Source organism: Dysidea avara, chromosome 3 (assembly GCF_963678975.1).
Source record: "Dysidea avara chromosome 3, odDysAvar1.4, whole genome shotgun sequence".
NCBI lineage: Eukaryota > Metazoa > Porifera > Demospongiae > Dictyoceratida > Dysideidae > Dysidea > Dysidea avara.
Window position 1 is genome coordinate 9,761,648 of NC_089274.1, and position 20,179 is coordinate 9,781,826.

General features: G+C 38.9%; 2 protein-coding genes and 1 non-coding gene across 3 annotated transcripts in view; 1 reads left to right on the forward strand and 2 right to left on the reverse strand.

Moving 5' to 3' along the window:
- Positions 1-366: 366 nt before the first annotated feature.
- Positions 367-8,223, reverse strand: LOC136249281 (glutathione S-transferase LANCL1-like). The gene is made up of 8 exons (XM_066041240.1): positions 8,022-8,223; positions 7,448-7,568; positions 6,818-7,185; positions 6,582-6,719; positions 4,913-5,092; positions 4,310-4,486; positions 631-700; positions 367-573 (listed from the first exon to the last, which is right to left on the reverse strand). The coding sequence occupies exons 1-8, from the start codon at positions 8,130-8,132 to the stop codon at positions 485-487; spliced, it is 1,254 nt and encodes a 417-aa protein (XP_065897312.1). The 5' UTR covers positions 8,133-8,223; the 3' UTR covers positions 367-484.
- The window catches only part of LOC136249278 (anaphase-promoting complex subunit 1-like), a 68,096-nt gene continuing 56,123 nt past the window's right edge, over positions 8,207-20,179 (forward strand). The window contains exons 1-14 of the mRNA XM_066041237.1: positions 8,207-8,315; positions 8,866-9,004; positions 9,429-9,529; positions 9,874-10,048; positions 10,850-10,995; positions 12,432-12,598; positions 12,865-13,020; positions 13,448-13,609; positions 13,762-13,860; positions 13,909-13,996; positions 14,528-14,590; positions 14,643-14,729; positions 19,669-19,729; positions 19,790-19,983. Of these exons, the coding sequence (XP_065897309.1) occupies positions 8,256-8,315; positions 8,866-9,004; positions 9,429-9,529; positions 9,874-10,048; positions 10,850-10,995; positions 12,432-12,598; positions 12,865-13,020; positions 13,448-13,609; positions 13,762-13,860; positions 13,909-13,996; positions 14,528-14,590; positions 14,643-14,729; positions 19,669-19,729; positions 19,790-19,983 (1,698 nt within the window). The 5' untranslated portion in view covers positions 8,207-8,255. The remainder of the gene's footprint in view (positions 8,316-8,865; positions 9,005-9,428; positions 9,530-9,873; positions 10,049-10,849; positions 10,996-12,431; positions 12,599-12,864; positions 13,021-13,447; positions 13,610-13,761; positions 13,861-13,908; positions 13,997-14,527; positions 14,591-14,642; positions 14,730-19,668; positions 19,730-19,789; positions 19,984-20,179) is intronic.
- Trnal-uag (transfer RNA leucine (anticodon UAG)) lies at positions 14,950-15,031 on the reverse strand. The gene has a single exon. It is a non-coding gene; the product is annotated as a tRNA-Leu (tRNA).

The following is a 20,179-nucleotide window of genomic DNA, read 5'->3' on the forward strand; positions in this document are numbered from 1 at the left end:
TGTACTGTGATGCTTTGTATGTACTGTGATATGCCAAAAGGCACCAGTCAGGCTGAAGCGACATCAAACAGTAAAAAAAGAAGCCCGTATACTTAGCCGTTATTATATTACACTTGTTTGAAGGCAATAGTTAGTCAGTCAGTAGAAAATTCCACTTTACAAAAAAAAAAATTCGTAGCAACTTTTGGAAGTGTTATAGGTATACTGCTTTTGGGCTTGGTTATACGTAACCAATACTGTCAATGTGCCAGAGGTATTGTACAGCTGGTTTTAGGTGATAATTTTGGCCAGAAAAGCCCAAACCTTCATGATCACTATATATAGTATTACTGTACTATATGATATATAGAAGCCAAAAGATAAACCACAAATCTACCACACTAGAAAAGTGTACGGTTACTACTATGTAAATTCATGTATTACAGAATTATCTACGTACAACACAACAGCATTCATACAAAAATTCCAAAGGACAAGACATGTTTTATTTGACAGATGGTAGCTCAAAAGCAGGGAAACCAGCTTGTTCAGGTGTAAGAAGATCACAGAAGAAGTAGACAGTTCCTGCCAACCCTACAGGTAGAAAAAAAGTGTAGATAAAATAGTACACAGATACCATGTACTGCATACCTTCAAACATGGAGTATGGACTGTCTGGGTCCCTGGGTGGTTTTGGTCCAGTTAAACACCACTCTGCAAACTATAGTATACACGTATGCATGTAGCAGGTTCATGAAAATATACACTAAACTACGTAGCTACTAGTACAATTATATTTGGAGAATTTGTTCTTATAGTAATCCTCCAATTCTTGGCAGCATGCTGAAGTTATCCATCTAATATATCATTGGTTAGTCTAGTGACATATCTGGACTCATTGTAGTGCTTGTAATATAGAGTGAGTACATCGGGTGCAAATCTTTTATTATATTGTTTAAATGAGTAATAACTTTATGAAATTATAAAACTTTACCATTCTGGTGCTAGAAGTTAGAAAGTGATAAAGGGCTTCGGCATATATAGGTGTGGAGGTTCCTGCTAAGCAGTTTTCTTCAACTTGTTTCGTGCACATTTTTTTTAACTAGGCGAGTACCCACAGCCAGCCAAAGGCCAGTTGTACATAGATGCATGGGTGGTTTCCTGATATTGTTTTCATATAAATGTGTGCGTGCGTGCGTGTATGTGTGTGGCAGCATAGTACGTGACCAAAACCATTAAATGATAAAAATAAAGGCTAAATTAAACCTGGTATTATACTTTCACACAAGTAAGCATTGGCTCGAATTTGGCTTCCAGTTCAAAATACTGGTGTAGTAATTTTCCAAAAACTTTGTGAACCTTCCCATAAGGATTTTCACTTTTCAGGCATTTAACAACCATAGCAACATACTACCACTTGAAAGTGGGCATGTCTCCTATATATGTAATGAAAATGAACAGCAGCCTCAAGACTTTGTTGAGAGAATTTGTGGGAAAAAACACGCCAGGCAAACTATAAAATTCTTGCGAAGATATTTCTGTGTGTAATATGCTGTTTAAAGCTGCTTGTATATTAGTGTTTCTTTGGCAAATGTAGTTGGAGAATTATAAAGCATTTCATGAATATAAATCCAAAATTTGACATATTATTACAAAACAAAAAGCTAGTAGCTAAAATAAATAATAGCATAGTATGTAGTATGCATACATACCAGATGGGCTAGCTGTATGGCACCTGGTTTTTAGAAGTAGCACAGCATCAACTTGGTTTACTTATTGGTGACTGTTCTATTAGAGTATTTCAATAGCATTTGCTTCACATTAGTGCTGGGTGGCATTGAAGAATGGCCCACGGTATACCTGCCATAAAAAGTATCATGTTATTACTAAAATATCACGGTATTACCAAAAAAATATCATGGTAATAAAAGCCATTGGTATTAGAGTAACTGCCATTTACCTCAACAAAACCACCAAATACCCATGGTAGCTCAGCAAGCCTCAGGTACAAATTACCATAAACAAACTTGTTTACATAGTTTGGTTAGCTGGCTACATCACCACCTGCCTACAAACATTGTCACATGGGAGTGTATAAACAGTGGAATGGACTACTGGAATGGTGGAATACTGGAATGGTGGAATGAATTTTTTTAAAAGTTCAATATCATTTTTTACATCAAAATAAGTACAACTTCTCCCCTTATGTAAGCAAATAAATAGGATTCCCCTTGAAGTCAGCTTATTTAGCATAATTCACCTCACCATAGACAAAGTTTACCAATGTAATGATGTAAAGTCAGTAATTACGTCAGAACAAAATTTAAGCCAAACTTCATTGTGGCAGTGTCATGTTGCACACTGAACTGAACCACAGTTTCAGACAATTAATAAAGTATTGAGTTATAAGTCATACAAGTGTTGTGGTGAGGAAAAATATGCTAAAAGAGCTGACTTTGAGAGAAATCCTATTTATTTGCTTACATAAGGGGAGGAGTTGTACTTATTTGGATGTAAAAAATTATATTGAACTTTAAAAAATTCCATTCCACCATTCCAGTATTCTACCATTCCAGTAGTCCATTCCACTGTTTATACACTCCCTTGTCACATGTCTGGTTACCTTCTAAATATGGGATGAAACAACCCCACAGGGAGGCCATAATGCCCAGACAGTATTAAAAAAACAAAACAAACAGGCAATATCAAAACCAATATAACCTAAATATCACAGATTACTAACAACACTGGTATATCGCCCGACTCTACTTCACATGTTTGGTTTTTGCTTTATATCTCCTTAGTTAATACTCTCAGTACTTTCAAATCACAAAAGGTCTGTACTGTGATGGTCAGCCTATCTACATACCAATCTTTCTGTCAGAGGTTTACTCTGCAGACTATAACATGCTTTTTATACTCTCCAAATCTGAAAGGAAACTAACAAGGCTTGTGCAAGTTACTTTTGTTAAGTGGTGCAAAAGAAATTTAACAGATGAAGAAAAAAAATGATATTATTTTTAAAGGCATATATCTCAAAAAATGGCTGGAATTAAACTTGGTATGGACGATGTCCCACACCAAGGGATATTTCACAGGCTATTTCTGTTTAGAGGTATACAAATGCACAAATCTTAAATACGTTACTCTCCCAGATGCACTGGTATTCCTTTGCATCCTGATGACTTAAAACTTCGTTACTATGACTTTTACTTGTGGTATACAACATACATTCAGTGCTCCTGATAAGAATTCTTAAGTGCCCGGACAAAATGTCCAAACTTGTCCGGACAAATTTATACTTTGCATGGACACAAGTGACCTATAACACTGCCTGTAGTAAGCATTCTCTGATGTAAAGTGAAATAAAATGATATAGTTATGTGGGAAAATCCCTAAAGTGGGATTTTACCATCATCTGTTCACTGCCAAAGTAGCACACATGTATAGCTATGTTCTAATACCATCACCTTTGACTGTACTTCATTTCTTAATTGCACTAGTGTTTGTTGTATTACGGTGACTGCTTTATTAGAGTGTCAGTGAAAGTGAGCTACGCATTAGACTAAGGGGCATGGTTGCCAGCAAAACTACACCTAGATCCCTACAGGGCATGGTCTCTGTGCTCTAAGTGCAGCTCAGTAGCAATCCAATCTATTTCCTCCTACAGTAGCGAAATAGTTTTGTGGCATCTAAATATGCTCCTCAAAGGAAAGTGTCAATAATGTCTTAGTATGGTTTCCTTGCATGGAGAAAAGACAACCATGTAATTGAAAAGTCAAACTACAAAGGGAAAATACTTGTCAGAACCATAAAAGGCCCATGTTATAAGTGAGTTGTTATTGTGGCATGAAGTGGTGGCCATGTCTGCTTCATTTAGTCTCTAGTCTTGCAGCTGTGGCCAGGCTGGCTGGCATACCAAAACTCAAATTTTGACAACTACTTTCAAAATTCCTTGCAAGCCAGTGTTTTTAATACTGGATTTTATTTTTATTTTTATTTATTAATGCTTTACAGCACAAGTGCTGAAGGTCTGTAGGACACCTGGTCCTACAGCCTGCTCTAAGACTCTAGCTACTTAAGGTGTGTTTGAAAAGTTGGAGAAAGGAGAAAAAATCCATGACTGGACCTAGGTGGCCTCGAACCTGCAGCCATCCGATTTACTGTTAGATGCACGAAGACTCTTCCGTAAAGGTACTTCTTACTGCATATGATATTTCTATAATGGTTTGTAATGGCAGCATTCTTCAGGGGAACTATACTATTATTATGGTACCATGATACTGTATGGTACCACACATAATCACATATACACATGTAAGACACACACCTTGCATGCTCTATACAAGTAAGCTGGGTGTTTAGTCAATTGGTAGAGCTTCAGAAAGGCATAAGCATTCCCAGACACTCCATGACATATTCCAAACCCTTTTAGTAGCAGTCCTCTCTCCCATATCACCTCTCCACATTGTTTGGCCTTTTCCAAGTACTTGTTGTCACCAAATGTCTTAATGAAGGTATATGAACACACTTAATATACATTAATTAGCAGGATATCAAAACACAGTAACAAATGCCATAAAGAAACATAGAGCCAGTGTAAAACTAAATCTATTGCACCCAATGATTTTGTCAACAGTAAACCAGTAGGTAATAGTGTGTGTATTATGGAGTGATTAAGTGAGACTAAACTACATAGGTGGCAAGTTCAAGCATTGTAGGTCATACTACTAAAAAAAGAGTATTCAGTAACATACAGTATCACATGTGAACACAATACACAAATTTTGATAATAATAATATATAACAATACAAGCAATCATGATTAAACACTACATAACAGAGAGTGTAATAAAACAGACACAGCAGGAAATGGTGACAGTAACACTGTACAAAGAAAATAAGAACAATAGTAATGTATGCCACACAATACCTCATAAGCTGTGGTCAACATATAGATCACCCCAGGAGCACCATGACACCAGTGGATTAGTCGGTCAACATCACGACCAAGTGAGGAGGGATAGTTCCCGGATGGGAACTGTATGGAGTCCACAAAGTCAACACACATCTTCACCAGATCCATCTGATCCTTCAAACCACTAACATTAGCCTGAAATATCAGGGAATATCACATATGTGATCCAGTCTGGGAAAACCGGCCTTTTTAAAAGTCTAACTGATTTTGGTAATGCAATTTGATAGTTTATTCATGTAGCTTTGTGTTAATGGTAAAAAATCAAATCTGCTGACATGAGCGATAAGACCGGTTTTCCCAGACCTAGTTACATATGATCTCTATTGAGAACCACCCTATATGTATGCAGATTAGTAAAATAAATTAGTTGACCACACATTACTAAATATTCTAATAGAACAATCACTTTGCTGTTGGCTTGGCTGCAAGCATGTATAACGAATAACTTTAAAGTGCCAAACTGTAACACAACTTAGTTAATATGTATAATCAAGAGTTCATAATATATATATATATATACTGAGGAGAGTGTCCTACTCTCATATACCCCTGCAGAAGGGCATATCGTGAAGTTATGACGTAGCACTCCTGAGTTCGCCCGCTTTTCTTTGTATAATTAATGATGTCATTAGTTGAACATGGTATCAATTGAACGCATGCCTAACAATGTCGCTAGCAACCAAATTAACTCCAGCTCTAAGCGTCTCTCACTGATCTACAATCGTTCCTTCATGGGTTAATACTGCTTCGTAGGCATTTCTTGCGAGGCCATTCGCGAATATGGCTATCCTGAATGTTGCGAGTGCTAACAATTCTTGCACTTTTATGGCTGCTAGTATGTCACAAACCACAACATCTTTTCGTTACATCATAATAACTTCACGGTATGCCCTTCTACAGGGGTAGATGAGTAGGACACTCTCCTCGATATATGTATCCTCGATATATATATATATATATATATATATATATATATATATATTATGAACTCTTGTTATAATTAAGAAATTACAATTTGCAAGTATAAACACATACACTCAGCACTACCTCTTGGAGAGGTAAATAGAGTACTACATTTGTAGATAAAGCACACTTGCTCCTAGCTTGTTCCATTTCCTTATTACACATACAATAAATTATAGCATTACAGAAAAATCTGTGTATTAAGGACACCTTGGGACCAACCAAAAGTGTTCTGCTTATTAAAGGTATCCTGGTCAGTTTACATGCTAAAGGATAATTTGGGACTATTACCAAGTGTCCAGATACTTGAAAATGTAACATTTCAAGGAGTTAACAAAACAGTACACAAATACAACTACTCTATTACAGCAATTGGTCGATACTCGTAGAAATCAACCGACTGTTGCAGCCTTATGAGATTTAACCGATACTTCGATAGTCCAGGTGTAACATGCAGCATATGCAAGTGTCTATGTATGAATGTATCCTTTACAAAAAAAACAAAAACAAAAAAAACATTATTCTAACCAGCAATCACAGTATCAGTTTTTTCTAGAATTCTAGGACTGAGAGTGTTATATAATTATATAATATTCACCGTATTCCACATAGCAAGCACAAGATGACACAATGAACACAAACGTGTATACTAGTGTTGTACCATCATTAAGAGAGTCATGATCCCGGCTAGCCCATGGGCAGCTCCAACATAATAACTGTTGTGCCAACTGTACATCAGTGGAGAATGGAACTCATACAGTCGGTTAGCCTGACCAACTGACACCACTAGTTGAACCAACTATAACGTAACAAAAAGGGTGATGTGACACACATAACACACTGCATTAAGGTAACAATCTAATTTACACACATGCACGCACACGCACACGCACACACCTCCCTGATCATAGACTCTTCAACAGCACCAGGGATGTACTTATTCACAAACAACAAGGCATACAGATATCCAACATGACCATACAGCAATTCACTGGGCATAGAAGGCTCAGCTTTTATAATAGGAAACAAATTCTTTAGGTCCATGACCATCTTCTTGGCCTTATCATCCTGCTCCAGCTGAGACTGAACAGCAGCATTTAATGCTAAGGGACCAGCAGCTCCACACAGAAATGTGAGACGTCGAGAGGATGGATGCTTGCATAACTCTTCAAGGATAGATGATGCACGTTCCAAATGTTTCTTAGTCCCATAAGGAGACTCATCCTTCATGTTAATGGCTAAGTGAAGGTGTAGATATGCCACACCTGAGGAAGACAATGATGTAGAATCAGTGGAAGTGTGGACATTCCAAAAATGAGAACATCTACATAATCCAGATGCTTAAAAGACCAGCGGTACCTCTTAGTTTATAAATTGGCCAGCAAAATGAGATTGGTCCCAAGGTGTACATATTCTATACAAAAAAAATCATGGTATAATAGGGTCGTCTTAATTGTCGATTTGGCCACCCACAAATGCATAATATGCAGTAATTTATTTCCTACCACTATGGCTATACATACTAACCAGCATATCCAGTGTACACACTCTCATCACATTTACCACTAGGACTACCATACACTTGGTCTATTAGTGGTACCTTCCCTTTGATGGTGCTCACCAACTGAGCCCTCAACTCTGCTGGAACCTGTACAATATAGAAATTGGTGAACATATAGACTGCAATTACTGGACATGGCAGATTAGGGAAACTTTTATGATTATTGCAAATTATGTTCCATTCATATATCTATATTTAATATAATTGTTAACCAATTACACAGGCCTTCATAAGTTCAATGACTCCTTCATCCTTGCTAAAGATAGCAGTACAAAGCCAAGAGCCCGCTAACATATGTAATGGCCAGTTAGTCAAAGATCACACTTTAGATGTTGACTTCAACTTTTAGTCAATTTCATTTATCCTTGCTACAAATCTGTCACAGATATATAGCTGCTGAAAGAGCTTGACCATTGTCTGCATTTAAATTGACCTCATCCACTGACCACAAGTACAGTAGAGCACCCACTTGAGGTCAAGTAGGATCACTACTGGACCACACTGTTACACACTAATACTACATATCAAAAGCCATCATACCTTATAGTCACCAGCTGGTGTTGCAGTAACACGAGCCATGGGGTCATCCAAGTGAGGGTTCGAATAACTCCGTTCATCTTTGGCTTTCTTCGCTTTCTTGGCGTGCGACATCTGTAGCACTACTGCAAATTATAAAATGTCCAGGATGAAAATGTTGTACGTTCCAATAAATGGTGCGCGTCAATTAAAGTTTTTAGTTGTTTTGGTGTGCAGTGTTTAGAAACTGGCGCCCTGATGATTCAAGCAAAGCTGGTACGCCAATGTTTCGACAGGAAAGAGCCACCTAGCAATAAGGTAATATGTGTTTGTGATATAATATGTACTTCAAACTTGTAGGGTTGCATGCATTCACCTCGGTGTAAAATTTTGTTTTGCGCTTGCGCACAAATGCTGCATAGTTGTTCGATGCTGGTACAGATAGCTATACCAATTGCATTTATATAAATCCGAGAGTTAGTGTTGGTTCTGACTGCATAGTTATGTGCTGTCATGTTTTATTGCGCAGTTTTTCTGCTCCGTTATGCTGCTTGTTGGCTTTAGCTTTGTGCACCTGAGGTATCATGTAGACTTAAGTTTTGTTTGCTTTCCAAAATGGTGCAGTCTCCAAAAGGTAGTGCGACAGGTGCATGTACACTTTGTGAGCTTTGTTGAGACCTAATTGCATGTACTATTTTTTTTTATGGCACATTGTGTAATGTTACTCATTCAACATGTGTTTACAGCACATGTTTGCATATAATGTGCTTGCGTACTGTTGCCTAGCAATATACATGTGGATGGTAAGTAACATCTCCAAGATAGTACCATAATATGTATGATAATTTGTTCTATGATCATATCATAGTACACAGTGCAGTATGGAGGATCAGCAGATGATGAGGTGTGGTCAAGACAACCACAGAGGGTGTACACTAGTGACAGTGAAGTGATCAAGTCATTTTACTGCTACTTCTATGATGTCACCAAGTGTGAGGGAAATAATGGTAGGATGTGTGTGATTAGTTGTGTTAGTATAATCAAGAGTACTCTTGGTATAATGTAGCTACACATTGCTTGCTTAAGCACATGTATACATAATGGTGGATACTAGAAGGATTGCTTAAAACTTCAGGCCTTCCAGCTGATTCTCGGATGTTTTCTACCAATTAGTGTACGAACATAAATTATGAGGGCAGAATAATTGAAATACTCTAATAAAGCAGTCACTTAAGTCTACTGAGACCTACACTGGAAATCAGTGGAGGCTAGATCCTGCACACACCATTAACAATGTTGTGTAAGTATCTTTCTATAGCTTAGTGTTAATAAATACATGGGTCTGCCCTTAACCACTCTATGGTGTTTGCCTGTAAGAATAATAAACTGCACACAAAGTTATTGTCTGTTGCAAATATAATTCTCCCACAGGTGTTCCCAACAAGCTACACTGTTACTGTGTACTGTGTCAAGATGTGATACAATTGTTTGCAGCTACTGGAGAAGTGTTCACTGTCCCACTATTATTCCCTGTGAGTGTACAGTTTGTCTGCGATGTGTATGTGTGCACCAGCCGTATGTGTGTGTGTGTGTGTGTGTTTATGGCACTATTGCTTGTCTCACAGAGCCAGACTCTTCTTTTACACATCGAACTTGTCGATTAGAGATTACAAATGCCTGCTCCTTTTGTAATCGATAAACTTCGTGGCTATATACATGAAACTAGCATTAATGTATTGCATGTATTGGTAAGGAAATTAAAGCTTGTAATTAAAGCAATCTTTGCTTAGCTAGATTGTGTATGCCTTAATTATATCTATTTGTTTACGTACATACACACATTTTGTGTACAAGTTTAACAATCTTTCTTGTTCAGGTTGAGGCAGTATGGCCAATGGATGGTGGGCTGCTAATAGAGCGCACTGTTACTACCACACCTCATGTTGCTAATGGCAATCAGTCCATAATGGAGGAGGGATTACCTGTGATGTTTACTCTACTACACCCCCTGGATGATATGTCACCGATTGTGTGCCGCTATCCGTCCACCGGTAATCTGCTTTTATAGCCTGTAAAACTTGTTTGTTGTTGCAATTTTAGCTTAATGTAAAACATGCACGTGTACTTACTATATGTGTATGTTGACAGTTTCTAAAATCTGTTAATAATTTGTCAATGTAGGCCTTTACTGTATATCTGTCAATGGACTGGGTAGGAATTTTTAACTATACAGAAGTTGAATTATTGGCCAATACATGTTATATATTCTTGCAGTAAAAAAGTAGAAGTTAAAAAAAAAAAAAAAAAACCTTCATAAACAACTTTTACAGTGTCTCTGCTTGGATTGAACTAGGGACCGTGAGTGTGTTAGACTCACATGACAACTACTACACTACAGAGGCAACTTGTGTGTATTACTGTATCTACATAGCTCCTATATTGTTTCTATCAGAGAAACCTTCCTGTAGTATTTATTTAAAGCACATCCACTAATTGACACAGGTGCTTTGGTGGTCATTTGTTGCTAAAGAATTTTTGTGAGGACTTTGAAATTTATTTTTGCTGTCTATAAACAACTTCAAAGTTTATCTGTTTGATTTTTTATGAGAAACTTGTGATCAAACTGTGATATCAAACATTCTTATCAGTGTTCAGTGAATTAATCATTACCTGAGCATTGAGTGTAGATTATGTAGCTTAAACACAAGTGTATGTGAGTTTGAAATCAGATGTGTTTATGATTTTGTATTATACCTATAAATAGATTTGTAGTAAATACAGTCTTGTATGGTTATGTCCCTTGCTTGTATTTGTTGCTGTTGTTATGTCTTGCGTGTACATATACCCAACAGGATCAAGTGACCAGAGTGTGTTAGGGTACCAGTGTGATCCTCATATGATTGTGGTTCACAGCTCATGTGATCCATCCCTGGTGGTGTGTTGTGATGTCATATCAGGTAGACACACTGTGTGGAGTATGAGACCTGCCACTGATCAGGTATAGTATGTTTGAACTATGTGTGTCTTTGTCAATAAAAATGAAGTTAACACACCAACATGCACTTAATGATTAGAGCTACATGACCACACATCCTAATGATCTAGTTGCAATCAGCTGCAGGTTTACCGTAGAAAGTAAGACACTGCATTGAACCACACCCCGTAATCCATTGTGTTGTTAGATTGAGGTACTCTAATAAAGCAGTCACAGATATCATAGCTTTGTTAATACAAAAATGTTTACATCAATTAATTTTACAAATGAAGTAGAGTGATAAAAAGTAACAAGGTAATATGAATGATGGTAGCTATGTGGGAAAATCCCTATTTTGGCATTGAACAGATGGTGGTAATATACCACCAATGTATAGGATTGTCCCACCTAGCTACCATCATTATCTCTTGTTTCACTACTATTTACTGCTGTAACCCTTGATTGTTTAAGGGTGTGGTTCCATGTGATTGTTAGAGTGCAGTTACACATATCTGCCCCTCTTACAGTAACTTAAGCACTTCAAATAGTTTTGTAGCTACGTTTCCCCGAGGAAAGTGTCAATACAGAAAATTAACACCTTTGCAATTTTATTTTCTTAAATGATGTTAGATGCACTAAGATGATTCCATAAAGGTGATTTCATCACAATATTTCTATGATTTTTTTTTTTTAACTGAAGCATTTTAAGGGGCACCACTCATTTTAGATAGAACCCTACTAAGCAATACTACTGTACTGTTTGTTGTGTATTACTTATGCACTCATATTTGTGATGGTACTAAATCGTGGTTTGTCACCAAACTGAAACTCAGTGTACAGGGATGGTTTGAGAAAATTTTCAGGCCAGTTCCAACTCCAAAGCAGAAGAGCACCTGCTTTCTCCATGCAAAGTTATCGCCATAGTCAACTGATGCAGTAGATCCAGACATTTGGTTCAACTCTGATGCAGCATGCATGATCATGTGGTAGCTAGCAGTGGGTAAAAATCATCCCACAACATTGTTTAACAGTTGAATCTTACTATTCCGGGTCTTTGCATCCAAAATTACTTGTACAACTTCTTCAAACATGTTAAGTGCCTCTAAAAATAATTAGCATTTTAATGAACTTTGCTAATGCTTTGAATCTTTTTGATGATATGATAATTTATGAGGTTTACATTATACAATAAGTAATCTCTTTATGATTTTATTACTCTGACTGTTCTACTAGAGTAGATTGATCTCAAATTTTATTTTATTTTAAATAGCTGACTGGTTTCTGGAAACCAATAAAACCCTTCTAGAACTGTGCCTGCCAGTGTGTTCATTGTACATGTGTATCTTCTAAACCATAACCTATTTTGCTGTCCAAGTTTGCTTGCTGTGTTGTGGTTTATAATGCATGGAATTACATGTGTACCTAACATATTAACTTTTTCAAACCTATTGTTGTTACAGGATATTCCACCTGTGAAGAATTCCATTGTTAACTCCAGTGGTTGTGCCCCGCCCATCCTGAATTTGTCAGACCCAGGGAAATTCCTCTCTTCTCCCTCCCTGCCCTATCCATTACACCTGACACCTGCTGAGCATCATCACCAGAAGGGAAACCCCTTATCAAGGAGGTGTGTTGTGTGTGTGTGTCTTTATGCTACTGCAAATGAAATGTTTATATACAATGTACACATGGATGTGAAGATTCTATACACTGTTTAGTACATATTTGCATAATATACGTAAACTACAAATGTAAATGTCCATTTTAAAGACTCTTATATATGCTACACTATTGTTTAATTTATACATTGGATAGATACTAGTACGTATGTTTGTTAATCTGTATGCAATGCATATGTGAGCATTATAAGCAGTAGTATTTTTTTGTATTCAGGGACTCTCCCCACTGCATGGCACAGAGGGAGTCACCATTTGGAGCAGCTGCTGTTTTGTTGTCAACACGTCAGCCACCACGACCATCACCCCACAAACCAGTGATGCCACCTCCATCTAGTGCCCACCAAGTAACTGGCATTACTCCACGCACTAAGTGAGCTGATATAGTACATCTTAATCAGCATGTGAAATTAGTGACTGTTGTATGTGCATGTATGTATAAAGTATATTAGTTTCAATATAGAGGTTGTTAATGGCTAATATGGATATCTGTTTTCTGTTTTCTGTTTTCTGTTTACCTGTGGACCTTGTTAAGTGACATTGTAGACAAGTGACCCCTGGAGGCTGTTTTATTGAGTGACAAGTTAGTTAGGATATTTGATCCCATAAGTGAACTGGTTATATTCTGACCCTCCTATGCCATGCACGTTGAGTGTGCTTCACAGATTGGTGAGAACCCTCATAATTAATTTATTCTTGCTACCTTTTTACCTCTTCTCTGCCATCACTTTACTACATGTGCACCCTGTTGGCTATATTTAAACTACATATGTGTATATGATTGTGTTGTCCTTGTGCAGGTCCTTGTCCCCGGTCACACTGTCCCCATATGCTCACACCTTCCAGTCATCAGGTTCTTCATGGTCTACTGATTATAGTGAAGAACTGTCATTACATTATTTACTACTACCCAAATCTTGTTTGAAGCTGGTCTGGGAAGAAACTAATGTCTCTCTGACCAGGTGTGTGTTGGTGTATATGTTTGTGTGTAGTGCATGTGTTCATGTGAACATGTACGTATGTGTGTAGTAGTGTAGTGTTGTGTGTAGTATGTACATCTATATATATAATAGTGAGTATGTATGCTAGATAAACTATTGTTTTCTTTCCACAGATCAGTCACTAGGCAGGACAGCACACAAGTGTTCTTCACAGAAGACATTTGTGGTCAGAAATACTTAGCCATGTTATTCCCTGTAGACAAACAGCTCCGGTCAGTCCAATGACACCCTCAGTACCAACATAATGCTATGTGATGTAGGTTGTTAGAATGTTCAGTAAGAGATGACCACAGTGTACAGTTTGGGATGATGCATGACATATCAGCCAGTCATGCTGTACCAGTTAAGGTAGAGACTCTGTACATTATGGCTACTGCATACCATAAGTACATCATCTAGCTATGTGTATTCTGGTAACTATTGAAAGTTACATATACAAGTGTCCAGATTTGGGACCTTACTGTACCTAAATGCTATAAGACTACAGTGAATATATAGTTAGAGTAGTACTATACTAGTTACATGTGTAAACAAGTGTATGTTCTGTTAGAACAAACTAAACAAATAAAATTGTTTACAAAAGAACATCTGCTTTTATATTTACATGTAAGATCAATGATGTTGAGGCAACTACAGAGGACCCAAGTTTTACTTTGTATGCATTGACGGTTATAATTTTGTAGCTTCAAAAATTGACCTGGTCTATGCACAGCTATTGCAATATGTAAGTCAAGCTTTCTGTTACCTTGTAATGGACACACCTTTTCCATAATGTCAATATGGAAAAGGTATTAATGTCAATACCTGTTTCCATAACAATATATGATGTAGATATATCAATACCTGTGTGGGCATATTAATCATGTGTATATTTCTCAGGGTGTTTCCATGATGGTAGTACTATCCACTAGTGGAGTGTTGTTATACTCAGGCCATTCCATGGTACAGTATAATACATGGTGTGTACTAACACCTAGTGGTTGTGTGTTATTAGGTGGGGGAAGTGTGTGTTGATGGTGATCCATCAGTTGACATGGTAACCAGTGTCTCCAGTGATTGTAACCAGCCACACTTCACTATGGTAATGTATACATTGTAATGTAACCCCTCAAAAATGGCATCTTATCACCTAGATAATGACACTTGTACATGGTTCTGTTTGTAGCTGTGTACACACATTTGTGCCCTTGAAATCAGGACACGTTACTATAAGGATGGTTGCTTGGTCCCAAGTTGTGATGTGGTATCCTGTCCCAAAGTGTGGAAATCCATTCTAGCTAAAACTCCAAAAAAGAAAGTTTTGACAGGAGTGGGATTCGAACCCACGCCACCAAAGTGACTGGTGCCTAAAACCAGCGCCTTAGACCACTCGGCCATCCTGTCTTTCAAGAGTTATGTTAATAAAATGTGGTTTTCTATTGACACATTACATACTTAGTCTTGTTGTATACTCGGTACAAGTCTACAAAACGTGATGCATTCTAATAGATGTACAACACATACACGCTACGCATGCGTACAGAATCACATGTCTATATATATATACAACACTCCTCCCCCCTAAGAAAAAATTAATACATAGCCTAACAAAAACAAAACCGAATTTTTTAAAAAAATGAGAAGAAAATTAGTCATTACTCTGTGTGTGTGCATAGCATGATAAGTCTGTCAAATTAAGGAAGTTCCTCTATTAACCTACAGGGTGGCTGACGATTGTGTTGTGGACTCCTGACTGGTTCTGGTGTAGAGTTCGTAACCGCATCTGGCTGTTCATCAATGTCTGAACTATCTTCAACTATCACCAGAGGAGTGCGGGCTAGGTACTGGTCAGTGCCAACCCCATCGCTAGGAGGTGTGTCGCTATCTGGTTTAGCAGGCTGAGTCTCTGGTCAGGGCCTCAAATGGTCTACATTGGCTTGTCTGAGATAACCATTGATGCTCACTTCATATGTTAGTGGCCCAAGTTTTCACACAATGTTTGCAGAAGCCCATTTACCAGACACACAGGGACGTAAGTCACAAACATACACTGCCTGGCCATCAACAAATGTTCGAGGAGATTGATTTCCAACTCGTTCTTCAGCCACAATAGACATTCGCTGAGCTATACAAGGATGAACAAGGGATAGACGTGTTCTTGGTGCCCTCTCCAGGAGGATTTCTGCTGGTGTGCAGCCGGTCACTGAGTGGGGGGTGTTTCTATAGCTGGCTAAAAACTTTGAATCTTTGTTTCAATAGAGTTTCCTTTGCTTGCTTTATTCAGTGCTTGCTTCACTGTTTTTACCATGTTTTCCACTAATCCTTTTGAGGATGGATGGTATGGTGGTACCCTGCGATGGTTGATTCCATTTCTTGATACAAAGTGGTGGGATTCTGTGGAAGAGAAGGGAGGACCATTATCAGATACTAATGTTAATGGGAGTCCATGTGTGGCAAACATAACTCTGAGTTTATCAGCTGTTTGGGCAGCTGAGGTTGAAGTAACTACAAATACTTCTGGCCATTTTGAAAAGGCACCTACAGCCACCAAAACAATGTTTTATTCCACTGTGCGTGATCAACATGTACCCGTTCCCAAGGACCCTTAGGAACTAGCCAAGGATGAGCTGGAGCTAAAGGTGGTGCTGCAGCTACCAGAGCACACTGGGTACAATTGCGGGCTATGTCTTCAATTGCAGAATTTAGTTGAGGCCACCATATGTAGCTTCTGGCTAAGGATTTCATACGACTAATTCCTAAATGATTTGTGTGGAGTTCTTCTAGTAATGATGTGTAAAAAACTTAAGGAATGACTACTCTACTGCCTCAAAGAAGACAACCGTCCACTACAGAGAGGTCACTGCACCTGTTGAAGTAGGGAAGGATGGAAGTATGCCGTTTTGCTGGCCAACCCACATGCTGTACAGCTTTGAGAACAGTGCCCAAAGCACTATATCACGCTCTGTGGCTTTTGCAATTTGGGAGGCCTCCACTGGAAGCTGGTCTGTCACCACAACATGTAGCTCTATCACAATTTTCATTAGGGCTGGGTAGGTGGGAGTGAAGGTCTGCCAAGTAATTCTGTTTACCTGTGGTGTGCTGGATTTGATACTGATGAGCACTTAACACCAACACCCAGCGTTGTATTCGTGCAGCTGCAAGTGGTGGGATTCCTTCTTTCTCACCCAATATTAAGTGGGCGATGGTCGGTGACCAGTGTAAAGCTACGGCCATACAAGTATTGATGGAATCTACGTACTTTGAGTATAATGGCTAACACCTCTCGCTCGATCTGAGCATAATTTCGTTCAGCTGCTGTCAAGGTGTGTGAAGCATATGCTATGGGTTTTTCTTGTCCATTGGACATTACGTGGACTAAGCATGCTCCCACCCCATAGGCTGAGGCATCACAAAACAACTTCATAGGCTTCTTAACATCGAAATGAACAAGCAGACTGTCCTCTCACAAAAGCTTTTTCGCTGCTACAATTGCTTCCTGGTGCTTAGCTTCCCAGGCCCACTGACTATTTTTCTGCAACAACCGGTGCAGGGGGTGAACAGTATGAGACAGCAAAGGCATGAACTTGGAGTTAAGGTAAGCATCCCTAAAAATGATTGCAATTCTACTTTGTTCTGGGGAGCTGGAGCTTGTTGAATTGCTTTCACCTGACTTGAGGTCAGTGTGATCCCCTCATTTGAAATGTGATGGTCCCAAAATTCAAGCTCTTTTTGAAACAACACACATGTGGCCTTATTTAGACGTAACCCATGCTCGCGAATCCTGGTTAGTACTTTGTATAAGTTGGCTTCATGCTCTGCTCTGGTACTGCCCGTGACTAAGATATCATCAATAAAATACATGACACCAGGGATGCCATTTAACACCTGGGCCTTTTGCCATAGGGCTGGGGCAGTTGAGATACCAAATGGAAGCCTACTATAACGAAATAAGCCAATGTGAGTGTTAATGGTCAGCAGTGACTGACTGCAATCGGATACTCTCATTTGTTTATACACATGTGCAAGGTCTAGTTTGGAGTAGGACTCCCCATTTGCAAGTGTGCTAAACTTTTCTTCTGGGGTGGGTAATGGATATACTTGTGGGCAAGTAACTGGATTGATTGACACCTTAAAGTCCCCACAAATTCTAATTCCCCCATCTTTCTTATTTACTACGACAATGGGTGCAGCCCACTCACTTAGCTCAACTGGAATCAATTCTCCTTCGGAAGCTTGTGCATTCAGAGACGCTTCCACCTTCTCTTTCAAAGCAAATGGAACTGGTCGATGGCGATGGAACTTGGGTGTAGCTGCTGGGTCCACAGTGATCTTTGCTTCAATTCCTCTTAGCAGTCCTAGCTCCTCTTTGAAAACGTCTGCAAAGTCCTTCAACAAAGATTCTTCCGAAACAAGGTTGACACACCTAGCCACAGGGGTCGTTGTCTTTCCAATCAACTCAGCTACATCAAAATCCAGCAAGTACATCCATTCTCTTCCAAAAGGGGGATAGTGTGTAGACACATCTACCACAATGAAGGTTGCACTGAATGCCTTGTCATTAATCTGTATCTCAGCTCGACACTCCCCTTTCACATCCAACGGTGACTGATCATATTGTCGCAGTGTAACTGAAGTAGACATCAGGTGGAAAGCTGTGGTAAGTTGTCCTTGGAACAAACTCCACGGAACAGTTGAGCATTGTGCACCAGAGTCAACTTCCATAGCAACCTTGATTTCATTGATCTTCACTGAAATGATGAACTTGTCAACAGGGTTGCTCAACTGGAAAATGTTAATAATTTTCCATCGCTATCACTTCCATCACTCTTTTCCTTGTCCTGCAACTGATGCACTCCCACTTTGCTTGTACTTGGTGACTTTCGTTTCTTGTTCGACTCTGTCCTCTGCTTTGATCTGCAAACCCTTGGTAGATGGCCCAGCTTTTGACCCACATGACATTTTACCGTCTTGGATCTGCAAGTATTAGCTGAATGACCGTTGTACCCACAACGATAACAGGATCCATAAGAAGTAATAGTGTTTGTGTCACTGTCTCCTGGCAGGGAGTCTGAGCTGCCTCCTCGCATGTGCTCACTTTCCTTTGCCACTGCTTCCATTGCTTGGGCTCGTTGCAGTTCCTTTGTTGCCATCAGCTTGGTCTCACACAGCAACTCCTGCTGGCATTTCAAATCCTGAAGCCCACATACAAATTGGTCCCGAATGGCACTCTCTAAGTAGACGCCAAAATTACAGGCTTCGGCTAAGGTTTGGAGTTCAGCTATGAATTCCGCAACTGACTTTTTCCAGTTGATTTCTCTTGAAAAACTTGAACCTTTTGGCTATCTCAATAATTTTTGGTCAGTAATGACCAAAGAGATGCTGTAAGATGGCATCCAGCGAGAGGTCGTTGACTGCAGTGGGGTGCGCCAATACCTTAAGTTTTGAAAAACTTCCTTGGCCAAGGAGTGTTATGAACAGGGCTTTCTTGCGATTGTTACCTTCGCCAGGATGAAGGTTATTGGCCACACAATAGAACTTGAATCGCTCATGAAAGTCTTCAATGGACTCCTTCTGTGGGTCGAACTTGTGGATCAAACTTGTGGATCGTGCCATGGGCCATCCTCATCACCAGATATTGTATACTCGGTACAAGTCTACACAATGTGGTGTATTCTAATTGATGTACAACACATACACACTATGCATGTGTACAGAATCACATGTCTATAATATATACAACAAGTCTTAGTAAGTTTGGTGAAGCATTAACCGTATCACTAAACGTGCATACTTTGCAATAATAACATCATGCTGTCTGTGGATTATGAAATAAATTTAATGCAGTTGTCTAGTAGCAATTGGTGCATTCACGATGATCATTGTAATGGCTAGGGGACCTATGAGCTAGGAAATCAGAATCATGATATCAAAACTCTATCAAATACAGAAAAAAGATTACTGTCTGACAATATAGTAGCACAATAAATGCTTTCCCATTAGAAAAGTAGATGGGGTCCTCCTAATTACTCTCTTCATTATAGGTGACATCCTCTGGGAATACATTACATTGTTCATTATCAAAATTATCAACTCACTCAATTGGTAAGTTGTTGCAGTACACCTCAACACATATCAACAATGTTATCATATCATTCTGTGTAGTGTGCAGAGCCCTCACTACTCTGGTACAAGTGTTACCTACTGCTGAAGCTCGTGATGTATTATTGCATCACTACCAGTACTCTCATGGTGTGTCCTATGGACTACAGTGGTCGGCATTCCAATTATGGCTCACCACTATGATGGGGATCATCAGTTACCCTAGCAACACCCTACAGTCTGCTGATAACACACAGGTACGTATGTTAGTAAATCAATTGGTAAACATGTTAGCATATTTATTCCATGGAGTAACACCTTACTGAACAGGATCATTGTGCTCAATAATCATTCTACCAGTATTGTTTGAAGATTGCTAACACTTACAACATCTATGTGGGGAAGGGGAGAGTAGGCTAGATAGCAATTGTGTATGATTTTGGGAAAGCAAAA